At 37.8% G+C, this 13,584-nt stretch overlaps 1 protein-coding gene across 2 annotated transcripts in view; it reads right to left on the minus strand.

Moving 5' to 3' along the window:
* The window catches only part of LOC126479379 (calpain-A-like), a 236,800-nt gene that overhangs the window by 172,002 nt on the left and 51,214 nt on the right, over positions 1-13,584 (minus strand). For both annotated transcript variants that reach the window (XM_050103781.1, XM_050103780.1), the window contains exon 2: positions 2,456-2,632. In XM_050103781.1, coding sequence (XP_049959738.1) covers positions 2,456-2,632 — 177 coding nt within the window. The remainder of the gene's footprint in view (positions 1-2,455; positions 2,633-13,584) is intronic.

Genomic DNA, 13,584 nt, shown 5'->3' on the forward strand with positions numbered 1-13,584 from the left:
TTCCTCTCGTCTTGGTAACTGTTGCCCCTGAAGGATTTTCATCTGTGGTGGCTTCACCTCCATAGATGGTCACCTTGCTTGGCTTTCCTGAATTCAGTGGCTAGGCAGGTGGCTAGTGCCTCCGTACAGTAACAGGGAATGCCCACGGGATGTTGGAGAATGACCTGGCTCAGGGTATGGTGATGGACTTCTGTCCACAGGTCAACCTGGCTCAGGGTATGGTGATAGACTTCTGCCCACATGTCAACTATAACTGTCTGCAGCTGATTGGCATCAATAGAATTGTTGTGATGGTCGATGTCTTGTGGCATAATAGTCATCTTTCACTGCAGTAGTTCACAACATGTCCAGAGTCTCTAAGAGAAAACAGACTGGTGTATTGTCCCCTGTCCTCCAAATGTCTGTTATTCTGTGGGGCATCTTACTTTATGGAGGAGTTGGTTGTATCCACATTGGTCAGTTGCTGGATTGTCATTTGATGCTGGCGAGATGAGTCAGAGTTGGCTGAGTGCACTCTTCATTGCAAAAAATATCTAAAATGTATGCAAATTCACAATGAAATTCTGGCAGTATATGGACCAAATGCAATGCCATGTCCAGCCATGGTGACATGGGACCTAACCATTTGACCGAGGTCTAATCCACCATATGGTCCATATTTTGCACCACATGATTTTCATCTTTTTGGTAAGCTGAAATAACATCTGGGGGGGGGAAGACTTTTTAAGGATGAGGACATACACATAGTGGTTCTTGAATGGCTCTGTGACCAAACAGTGTATTTCTATCATTGAGGAATTCAATGATTGGTAGAATAATCTGACCATTTTTTACAGGGTCTTGGTGACTATGTTGAAAAATTGCATCATGCATCTGAGTCACTTTGAAGTATAGTGCAGCATTCAGTAAAAAATTGCTTGTCTGTCATGATAATGTGTAGCTTATTTTTTGTATTTTTTGGAGTTCCTTCGTACTAGAAATCTAAATTTTCTATCACCATCTATCTGTCCTTAAAGTTTACCCAAGTCTACCTTAACTGGAGATACAATATTACTTCAGCATGTTACCACATTTACAGGGAGTGCTACAATCATCTCTGCAGTGAGTTATGAATTCTTTAAGACACCACTGACTGTGCAATTATCTGCTCCAGTTCTTTAACCTTCTCACTTCTCAGATGACCCTATACAGGAAAATCTGAAGGACTAAGATCAAGCGATCTTGTCGGCCATGGTACAGACCCTGTCTGGCCTGTACATCTTGGATGATATTAGTACATTAGATGTCATCTTATATGAGAACAAAAGGTGCTTAGGTCACCTCAACCATGTTGCACATTCCTGAGCACTGCACAAGAAAAGATAAGCATGCATAAAATTTACATTTCAAATACATTTGTACTAACTAGGACAATGATTCATATTAAAGTCAGTGATGGATCATAAACACCCATTTGCTAGTATCTTGCAAACAGCTCATATGCGAACCCATGTTTACTGGAATGTTTTTGGTTGTATTAACATATACTTCCACACAAGTCAGTATTCACTTAATTGTGATCTAACCTGTACATATAACGACTATTTACACAGGTAAATATGTAATAAATCTCATATGGCTCACAGGTTGGTGAAAATATTTAAGATATTTCACTGACGTGTGTGTCAATTTAAATTGGTGTTGTCAAAAGTATTTACATCCAGATCCACTGCAAGAAATGTGTGAACGCTACCCTTCAGCTGTAGAGCAAGATTATTATATTTACGAGATGACTAAAATGAATAAAAGCCCAAGGAAAGCATGGTTGAGTGAGGGATCACCAAAAGATATGTTGTTTGTGTGAAAAAATATTCTCAAACTGGCCCTTTATTTGTGATGTGGAAATGAAGCAACAACAATACTAATAATTCAAATGTTAGAAGGCTGGAATACCAGTTCCATTACACCATGCCCTTTTACATCTTCATTGTTTAGGATCAACATGGGAAAATACCTTTTAAAACAACAAGATTTAATCTACAGCAAATTAATTATAAATGAAATATCACTTCTTTTATTAATCTTGTGTTCAATCAATCAAGAAAAAGGAGAAATTGCCAGATACTCCTCCTGCTGGTGATGACTAGACAAAAAACAATTAAAATGTGCTAACAATAATTTGCATCTGGGATGTTGCAACAATTACATGGACTTAAAACAAGCTCTCTAACAGATTTCTGAGTAAAATAAAAATAATCTAATATGTATATCTGAATTGGAAAATTCTTGTCATAGTAAGGTGAGGCCAGTAGGACATCACAAAATTCATAGCACAAAATTCATAGAGCCAAGATCAACCAGCAATGTTTTCAAATAATTGACATTTATACACAGCTTCTACTTTGGGTTAGAAATGTTCTTAACCATAACAAGCACTGTCAGACAAATTTCTGATCTCTGAATCACATTTTCTTACCTTTGGTCGCATCCACTGTATGGGCCATTTTGGCTTTTTGCTGAAAAATATGGATGAATCCTCTGCAGGGAATTGTGGATCTTCAAATAATTTTCCTTTTTCAAGACATTCTGCCCGAAGTTGGTAGAAATCTTGAATTTTTCCCCTTGGCCGCAAACCAGAACCTGGTTCACCAAGCTAGGGAAAAAATACAAAAAACTGTGAAACTGAGGACTATTACACATTACATGAACAAGTGTTACAAGTTTCAAGAGCAGCAGGAAGTATATTATGGAGCCACTAGCAAAGCAATGACTACAGTACAACATATTTCAGGCATTACAGCTCAACAAAATTAAGGCAAATCCCATAACAACAGATTGGCTAGTAATCAAGTTATGGTCTTTTTCATTCAGAAGACAAGTGCATGAAACCTGCAGTGAGTACTGTTATAGAGTTAATAGCACAACTCCTTGTAGCAAAATGCCACGAAATTTTAGTTATTGTTGCATGTATTTCATAAAACTTAATCTCACACAGAGAAGAAATGTACAATACATAAAGGAGATTTGTGGGGAAAATTTCAGTGTATATCTAAAGGATAGGCAAATGGGAAATGGAGGCAGTATATTTGTTGCAGTAGACAAGAAACTCAAATCCACCATGACAGAAATTGAAGCTGCATGTGAGATTGCTTGGGCAAGACTCAGTATCAAGGGTGGGCATAAAACGATAATTGGATCCCCCTATTGCCCACCAGACTTGACTGCTTCTGTAAGTGAAAACTTTAGAGAAAACCTCAGTTCACTTGTACATAAGTTCCCCAGTCATACTGTAATCATTGGTGGAGACTTTAATCATCCAACAATTAATCAGAAAAATTACAGTTTTGTTAGTGGCAGGTAAGACAAGACATCCTGTGAAACAGTACTAAATGCCTTCTCTGAAAACTACCTAGAACAGTCAGGGATCTTACTCGTGATGGAAACATTTGATCTAATGGCACCAAATAGACCTGATTTCTTTGAGGATGTCCCCGTCGAAACTGGTAATAGTAACCATGATGCAGTTGTGGCAACAATGTTTACCAAAGTAAAAAGGATAACTACAACAAGCACAAAGATATATAGGCTCAGTAAACTAGATAAAAAGTCAGTTGTGCAGGAGCATGTAGAAGAACTATGGCTCATGTTTAAAAGATGAGTTGACTATGCACTGGATAGACTTGTTGCTAGTAGAACAGTCCACAATGGGAAGGAACGTCCCATGGTGTACAGTCACCGTAAAGAAACTTTTAGAGGAATAGAGATTACAGCATAATAGGTTTTAAAAAAAAAGCATATGGTTACAGGTAGAGGAATATTGAATGAAATGCATTTGGCTTTCAAGAGAGCAATCCATGATGCCTTCAATGACTATCATAGCAGAATATTATCAAATGATCTTTCATAAACCCAAGTAAATTCTACTTGTATGTAAAGGCCATTAATTGCACCAAAGTCAGAGTCCAGTTCCTAGCGAATGAGACAGGAACTTAAATTGAGGGTAACAAAGAAAATCTGAAATGCTCAACTCCATTTTCAAGTGTTCCTTTACAACATAAAACCCAGGAGAACTGCCCCAACTTAATCCTTGTAACACTGAAGAGATGAGTGAAACAGGTATTTGTGTTGAGAAACAGCTGAAATCATTAAAACTGAACAAAGCTCCAGGGCCCGATGGAATCCCTGTCAGGTTCTATAGTGAATTTGCAGCTGAGTTAGTCCTTCTTCTAACTATAATCTGTCATAGGTCCCTTGAACAAAGAACTGTGTCCAGTTCTTGAAAAAAATGCCTATCTGTCTACAAGAAGGGTAGTAGAAGTGATCCATAAAACTACTGTCCAATATCCTTGACATCAACTTCTTGTAGAATCTTAGAACATATTCTGAGCTCAAATGTAATGAAATAACTTGAACAGAATGACCTCCTCAATGCCAACCAGTGTGATTCTGAAAACATCCATCATGTGAAACCCAGCTTGCATTTTTTTCACATGGCATACTGAAAGCTTAGTATCAAGACAATCAGGTAGATGTAGTATTTATTGATTTCTGAAAAGCATTTAACTCAGTACCGTCAGTACCACATCTGTGCTTACTGTCAAAAGTTCGATCATATGGGATATCAAGTAAAATTTGTAACTGGATTGAGGAGTTTTTGTTGTGGTGGACACAGAACATTATCTTGGATGGAGAAGCATAGTCAGATGTAGAAGTAACTTCAGGTGTACCCCAGGGAAATATGTTGGGACCTGAGCTGTTCATGTTGTATATTAATGACCTTGCAGACAATATGAAGAGCAACATGGGGCTTTTTGCAAATGATGCAGTTATTTATAATGAAGTACTATCTGAAAGAAGCTGTGTATATATTCAGTCAGATCTTGATAATATTTCAAAGTCATGCAGAAACTGGCATCATGCTTTAAAAGTTTAGAAATATAGAACTGTGCAATTCACAAAACAAAACAAAAAACAACAAAAAAACATAGTATCCTATGACTATAATATTAGCGAGTCACTGTTGGAATCGTCCAGCTCATACAAACCCCTGGGTGCAACACTCTGCAACGATACGAAATGGAATCATCACATAGGCCCAGTCATGGGTAAAACAGGTGGTAGACTTCAGTTTATTAATAGAATACTGAGGAAATGCAATCAGTATACAAAGAAGATGGCTAACAAATCACTTGTGTGACCTATCCTAGAATAAGGCTCAGTGTGGACCCGTACCAAATAGGATTAACATGGGATATTCAACATATACAGAGAAGGGCAGTACAAATGGTCACAGGTTTTTTAATGCACAGGAGAGTGTTACAGAGATACTGAAGTAACTGAACTGGAAGACTCTTGAAGGTAGAAGTAAACTATTCTGAGAAAGTATCCCCCATGTATCACTCACATAGGGATTGTGAGAATAAGGTTGGAATAATTACTGCAAACACAAAGGCATTCAAACAATCAATCTTTCCGTGCTCCACATGTGAATGGGACAGGAAGAAACCCTAATAACTGGTACAATGGGGCTTACCCTCTGCCATGCACCTCAGGATGGTTTGCAGAGTATAGATGTAGATGGAAATCTATATGTAAATTATGTAACTAAAGCTACATAAAGGTGCATTATCTCTTAACTTGAGAAAGTATATGTTTTTCAGACCTCACATACTATGGTCACAGCGTTTAAATCATGTTGCATGAAATCAAGATGGGAATTGATATGTTCTTAATAAATATCCCCCATAATAATCGATTAATAATGAATTCTCAGGGCACTAATAGTCTAACACATCATATGATAATGAACAACAAAAAGAAAATGAAGAAGAAGAAGAAAAAGAAAGAGAAAAGGAAGAAATTAAGTCGGGGTGACAAGATGCTCCTCCAAACACAAACAGTCTTTTTTTTAAGATTTTGACAATACCATTTGCTTAATCCATGGGAAAATGTCACAAATGTACTGAAGGAACAAAAATGACAGATTCACAGACATTAACTATCCTGAGAAAGTCTATTAAAAAGTTTGAAGAACTGGCTTTAAATGATTACTCTAGGGATACAGTACAATCCCCTACATGTCACTCACACAGGAATTGTGAGGATAAGATTAGAATAATCATTGCATGCACCCAGGTATTCAGACAATCATTCTTCCCATGCTTGTCTGCCTCTGTAGCATAGTGGTAGAATTACCACCTACCACGCAGGTTCGATTCCCAGCAGGGGGCGGGGTGATGTGTGTCCACTCTGTTATTACCTATGGAATAATATTTTGGGGAGTCAACAGTAAAAATATTCAAATAGTTTTCAAATTACAGAAAAGAGCAATTCATATAATAACCAAGAGTGGCAGTAAGGCTCACTGCCTTGAATATTTCCGAAAGCTGGAAATCCTAACTGTCCCCTGTGAATACATTTTTCAAAGTATTATGTATGTAAAAAAAATATTGACTGCTATGTTAAAAATTCTTTAGTACACAGCTATGAAACTAGAAACCAATACAATCGGCATCTAGAGAGGAAAAATAAAGTTAAAACTCAGTAGACCTTGTTGTACAATGCTGTTAAATTATATAATAAATTACCCCAAAATATAAAAGATATTGACACAATAGAACAGTTCAAAACAAAACTAAAAAAATTTTTATTAAATAAAAGTTATTACGCAGTAAAACATGTAGTGTAATTAAGGTAGCCTGCATTGTAATACATGAGGAAATAATAATAATACGAAATCCAGAATTGTACAGTACTATAAGAAAATTACATAAGGATATAAAACTAATGTAAGATACTTTAAAAATGTGTGTAAATATTAATTTTATGTGTATAAATTGTAGGTATATTGTATTGTATGATTTTGCTGACAAAATCCACACAATGTAAATTGTTACATGGATTAATAAAGAAATCAATCAATCAGTTTTTGCACCCCAGAGAAGCTTAGCCTAGGGTTGTCCCTGCACTGAAGAATATAGGCGACGGTCGAGTAGTATCAGACAGTAGTCTACATTGAACAGGTTCTATGTGACTGTGCTAGTGGAAGCACCTGTCATGCCACTGCATCATTAACTAATGGAGGAACAAGACTGTGCACGCAATTTTGAATCGAAGTTGGTTTCAGAGAGACAAGTCATCTGTTTCTAGTGAGTATTTTCAGTGCATGAACATAATGTGGAGTGTTGTGTTTTGTTGGCAAGTAAGTACTATTGCATTTCAGGGTATCTTTGAATCAAGCCTGATGGTCTAGTGGTAAAGTGAATGGCTAGAAAGTGAATAGTTGTGGGATCAAATCATGGTCAGACTCCTGACTTTTTCAGTCTGCCATTGATCTACCTATTACCTCTCAATGATGCGGAGATTTGCCAGGAACAAAACATGGTCCGAATTCAAAATTACAATGTAGGTCCCTTTTCCCTCTAGGATTACCGGGATAGGTCGCCGAACAGGCGTCCAGTTAAAAGGCTTACAACAGGCCGTTAGGCCACATAAAATTATCTTTATTGTATCTTTTAGACACAAACAATATTATTTCTCTACATTGTAGGCTGTAATGATGTCTATCCCAAGTAACAAAAAGGGGAATGTTAACTACCAAAGTGGTACATTCGGATTAACATTTTACGTCTTTTTTTCTTTTTTTATACATATATTGGCAATTATCGAAAAGTCTCGACATAAATGAGAAGAAAAGGAATCCGTATAATGGTTCGATCAATCAAACCTTTGAAGAACTCTGAGTTCAGTGTCACATCAGTAAGTGTTGGACCCACACAGAGTTCACTAAAGGCTGAACTACTATTTGTATGTAGACCTATTCTGTTCAGACCTTTAACTTAATAACTTAATGAAAAGTTTTTTTGTAAAATTTATCGCGACTGACTGATTCAAACTTTTCATAACGCATGCGTTCTACATACCATGGTTTTACAACTCTCCAAAACTGTAAACGATCAGAACGCAGGTGGTGGAAAAAAAACGCGTAGGAAAGTCAATGGGAGAATATTCTTACGACAAAAGAATATTCTTACGGAAATTGAGTTTTATAATTTAATTGCTGGAAGTGATCGGAGAAATGGAGTAGGAAGCACAGAATAGAGTCGAAGATTTAATTAAGGATGTAATGAAACTGAGATGAAAGTGGCTGGGAGTTGGAATCAGCCGAATGAATGATACATTGGAGAAGAAAGTTTGTTGCCGGATTCCGGAAGACAAGATGCGAAAGGAAGGACAACAACGTCATCAGAGACGGACCACAAGCTCGGATTAGAGAAGACTGGAAAGAAACTGGACGTGCGCTTTCATGGAATCTTTCAGCATTTTCCTTACTGACAATGGGCTCTTCGTTTGGGCAGCGTGACTGAATGTGTACTTTTCATTTGGACGACATCCGCGCATGGGGACGGCAACAACAACGATAAAAAACAAATGGGTGATTTTAATGAAGTTTATTAAAACAATCAGTACAAAGATGGGATTTAGACTTGCACATATTACAAAAGGTACCTTTATAGTTAGTTTCCTAGATGCATTGCGTGCGAATGTTTGTTTGCTTGTCTTTTAACATACAGAACAATATCTAGGCACTTTGTGCACCTTTCTTTCCTTTTCCTCCGACCGGTTTTTCCGTCTTCATGCATCGCTACTGAGCGTGGTTTCTTCATCTCAATGCCATGCGAGCACCTCTGCCGTTTCCTATACTTTCCATCCCGTCACCTCATGGAAGAAATACGAGGCGTGATAAAAAAAAAATAACGGTAATTTCTTAATTTCAAGGTCTTTACACATTCGATTTTCAGTTTTTTTTATCTTGTTGGTATATTTTTTCCTGCTGTATCTTTGCATTTTTTAATAATTAAAGTTGACAGTCGAAAAGCTCGGCGAATTTTTAATTTCGAAAAAGATGGATCAAAGAATTTGCATTAAATTTTCCTTGGAAAATAGAATAAAGTGCAACTTCGACTGTGGCTTTTGGCAAATTTGTTGTGATTAAGACAAGGGTTTACGAGTGCTATAAACATTTCCAAGAGAGACGAGAAGATGTTAAAGACGACGACCGCCCTGTACGACCTAGCACATCAGTTACTGACGACAATGAGGGAGGAGGAATAAAAAGGGTTCTGAAAAATCGCCTAGTCACCATCAGAGAGGTTGCTAATAATGCCGACATATCCTATGGCTCATGCCAAGCAGTTTTTTTAGATCTTTTGGGTATGAAACATGTAGCAGCAAGGTTTTATCCGAAACTGCTGAATTTCGACCAAAAATGACATCGCGTAGATATCACTCAGGAATCGCTGAATGGAACTGACAACGATTCAGAACTTCTAAAGAAGGTTATTATAGGTGACAAAACCAAGGTCCAATCGTCCCAAAGGAAGTTGCCTGAAGAGCCAAGACCTAATGAAAATGGACAAATTTGATCACATATGAAGGTTCTTCTCACTGTTGTATTCAATTACAATGGGATAAAGCATCATGAGTTCCTACCTTATGGTCGGTCGTACGATCAATAAGGAATACTACCCGGAAATTATGAGCCGTTTGCGTGAAAATGACCAGAGTTGCGACAAAATCACTAATGGAAATTGTATCACGATAATGCTGCCTCTCACACTTCAATGCTTGTTCCTGATTTTTTGGCAAAAACAAAACCGTTACGCTGCCTAAGCCACCGTATTCGCTGGCATGACCCCTGCGACTTCTTTCTATTCCCGTGCCTGAAGGGAACCATAAAAGGACACCGTTTTAGCACCATTGATGAGATAAATAGGATCGTTGACGTAGCTGAACACCATAATGAAAAGTGAGCTCCAGAAGTGCATCCAAGATTGGAAAAAGCGCTGGCACAAGTGTATTACATCTGAGGGGGATTACTTTGAAGGGGGTAAAGTTGACGTTGATAAAAAAAATAATGATTCTTGAAGAAAAGCAAAGATTCCCGTTACTTTTGGATCACACCTTGTATATGCACTCGAACTCACACGTCAGGAGTCGGCAGCACGCAGAACACCCGCCTCAAGGAAAAAGTCTAGTAAAATCGGCTCTGCGCTCAACGTGTTTAGCGACTTCGTATTAGACGAGTACAGCTGAAGAGTAATGGTCAGAAAAGTACAGCAGAATCCTTATTAAGTAGTGGATGTCAAATAACAGATGATAATTATGATAGTTGCAATTTCGTTGCACTAATATTTTTAAGTGATTAGCTCATATGTGGAAAGTAATATGTTTCGTTATCAAGGGTCATGTTGGCAACTAAATTCATCAGGCTGAAAAATTGTTTCATTACCGTAACAAATATTATCAGTAGTATTTTAAGCTACGAATTCCAAAACATCAAGTCCGCATTTGATGTAATATGGGTTATGCCTACCACTGTGATCGCCTCGTCGAACTTTCACTTGATATTCAGAACAGCACGAAACATTCGTTTCTGTTCATGTATTTCGGGTAGTGCTAATTAAAACATCACAAGAGTATGAACAAATGCTGTTCTGAGTATGAACCCAAATACTTGTAATGGTTACGGATGCCTTCCAGACAGCACCCGTCCGTAAGGCGGAGCTGCTTTCGTATCAGGCTGTCCCGTTGGGTTCGAGCGACAGCTGTGGAATGTTATTATTAGTCGTTATGTCTAGTGTTTTATAAAATAGATCTTAAAAATGTGTGAGGAGTGTGTTTCAGACAGTATACCAGTTTAAATGGAAGCGTCATCCCCAAAATTGGAAGAAAATAATTCTCAAAAAGAAGAGATGGTCTGGCCGAAAAGGATCGCAAGTAAGCAAAGCACGTGGTTTCAGAGCCACAGAAGCAAATATGGTGTAATATATTTTAACACAGACATTTTAATATTTGTTTTAGATGTAGAAAACAATTCATGTAGGACCCCTCACACGCTGCAAAGGACAGTTCAATAACGGTGAATCTAAAAATGCAGAAGACACGGATCACACTGGACTAGTGCGTGCGACCCTACCAAGAAGCTGATTGGACTAGTAAGTGTGACCCTACTAAGAAGCCTCATTCACCTGTTTTACACTACAGAGTGACTTCTTTTAGCATGTTTTACGTACAACATATCCCTTACTCTAAGGTTAGAATTCGATATTACCTACCAATGATCATTAGTAATATTTTCCTCTTCAACCTTTTCAGAAATGTGTTTCCAAGTATGTAAAACGATCTCTTTTCTCTTTAGGTCAAAGTAGGAGATTTCGAGAATATAGTGTGCAAGCGAGCATTTATTTCACTACGAGGTATCAATACACTACGTTTAAAACGAATCACGTCCCTTGCGTGTGTGGAGTACTGTCTTCTGTTAATGAATGTGGAGGGCGTCTTGAAACCAAATGAAAACCATAATGTTGCAGAGACCAAATGAGGGCACATATTATGTCCTATCGCTCCTGCGTGGCACATTAGGGCAAGAAAACTAAGTATTTAGCTTCATACCTGAATCATATAACAAAGTGGAAAATTAGAAGGGGGAGATAGAAAAAAGTAAGTAAGTTGTTTATTATGTTGAAAAGTAATCGCCGTAACTATTAATACAGTTAACCCATTGTGAGACAAACTGGTCAATGCCTCCATGAGGAAATGTTTGCGGTTGCCTAGGGAACAATGGTTATACCCTTGTGAGCACCTCTTCGTCCGAAGAAAATCGATACCCACGAATGGTTTTCTTCAGGACTCCAAAAACATGGAAATCGTATAGGGAGTGATCTGGATTGTGTGGAGAATGTGTAAGGGCTTCCAAGTGGAACGTCTGCTGCGTAGTCGAAACAACCTTAGCAACATGTAGGCGGGCATTATCCTGCAACAGAATGATTCCGTCTATCAACCCGCTGTGAAAAACGTGTGTATTTTCACAGATGTATGTAAGCGAATGTATGAACAGACGAATACATTAAGCAGATTCAGAAGGATGCAGGTTGCAGTAGTTACTCGGAAATGACGAGACTTGGACAGAGTAGAGTAGCACAGAGCTGCATCAAACCAGTCCTTGGACTTCACAACAACAATAAACATGTACAGCTCAAAACCTAAACAACGCTGTTGTAAAATATCTACATCACGTATTTAAATGTGGACGTTTAAGAGTACATAAGGATCGTTTATCTGGGAAAAGGGCACTCTTATCTATCCTGCGGCAGAGTTTGCTCGCATAGAGTTAAAGAAGATGAATTAGGGCAATGTGCACATTTCTCATAAATGGATCGACATAATGGAGAAAAGTGCAAGTAATACATTGTTCACGTCGATCAATCAATGATTATGGATTGCAAAACCTTCTCGGCAAAAGTAAATGAGCCTGTGGCACTATCTAAACACGAAAAAAGGTGGGAAATCAAATCATACAAGAATGTTCAGTATATCGACAAAGATGTGACAGTTCATCCAAGGGTGCCCATACGATGGTTTTTACGGAGGGGACGCTAGATGGCGTATGGAGTATTTTTAACACTTTGAATGTAGGCGTAAAAAAGCCCAATTCCGACCCTGTTAAAAATCTGCTAAATACCAACATTTAAATAATTTTCTTGCAGTAAAAATACCTAACACTATACTTCTCCTTTCTCTGAGACTTCCGCCGCTGTCCCCCCCGGGACGCTTTAAAGAACGCTTAGAACGGTTAAAACAGTTTGAAATCCAGGAAAGCAAGAGACATTTTGAAGTATGTACTCCCCATTGAATCACAGTTTTAGCCATACTTCGAGCGTCTACTTCATTATGGAACATGATAACGCTGCATCAGCAAGTGAAGCTTGGGATTCAGACGGAAAATTGTTAGGGTAATGTATTTACTTATAGCTTTGTGAATATTATTTCACAAAAATTGAAGGTTTGCCGAGTATTTACGTACAGTTAAACAAAAGTTAATTAAAGTAATATTAAGAAAAATTCAAATGATCTCCAAAACAGCATAAAATCACCATTTTAACAATTTTTTTTTACTCTGAAACTATTCATAGTTTTGAAGTAGTATTTTGCGAGGTGCAAACGTATTGTAATACCATTGTACAGAAAAGAAATTAAAGTAAAAGCGTTAGCAGACTTAAGTACATACAAAAGATCGTTTACTTTGTTAAGTGAACTTGTACCATATTTGAATTCACTGCTTCATTCTGTATTTTTCAAATAAACAACTGTGGATTTCACATTTTAGAAAGAACCGAAAACGATAATGAAAAGTAAGATACAGAAACGTTAATTTGCCTACTCACCGGCATTATTAAGAATAAACATATACCACTCAAACGTCTAGAAACAGCGGAGACAGCGCGCCTTCTAACTTACGGCCGTGCGCAATCGAACTGATGTTTCAAAGAGCTGGTGACTCGTCAATGCAAGCTAGAAGCAACAGTTAGCTCAGTGATCACCATTATTGACTAAATAAAAAATATGTAGCAACTCAACAAGATTATAAACACCACCAGCAGTGACATTTTTTGCTACGTTCTCGAAAAACCAGGTGAAGGGTTCCTTTAGTAGAAATAAGGATGACATGTTTTATTTATATTCACGGTGTGTTCTCATGGGCCATAGAAGTATATTGCTGCAAGTCGTATTCGGGAGAGATACGAGTTCTAGTTCTGCTTCTGT

The sequence above is a fragment of the Schistocerca serialis genome, chromosome 1, assembly GCF_023864345.2.
Source record: "Schistocerca serialis cubense isolate TAMUIC-IGC-003099 chromosome 1, iqSchSeri2.2, whole genome shotgun sequence".
NCBI classification, from domain to species: Eukaryota; Metazoa; Arthropoda; class Insecta; order Orthoptera; family Acrididae; genus Schistocerca; species Schistocerca serialis.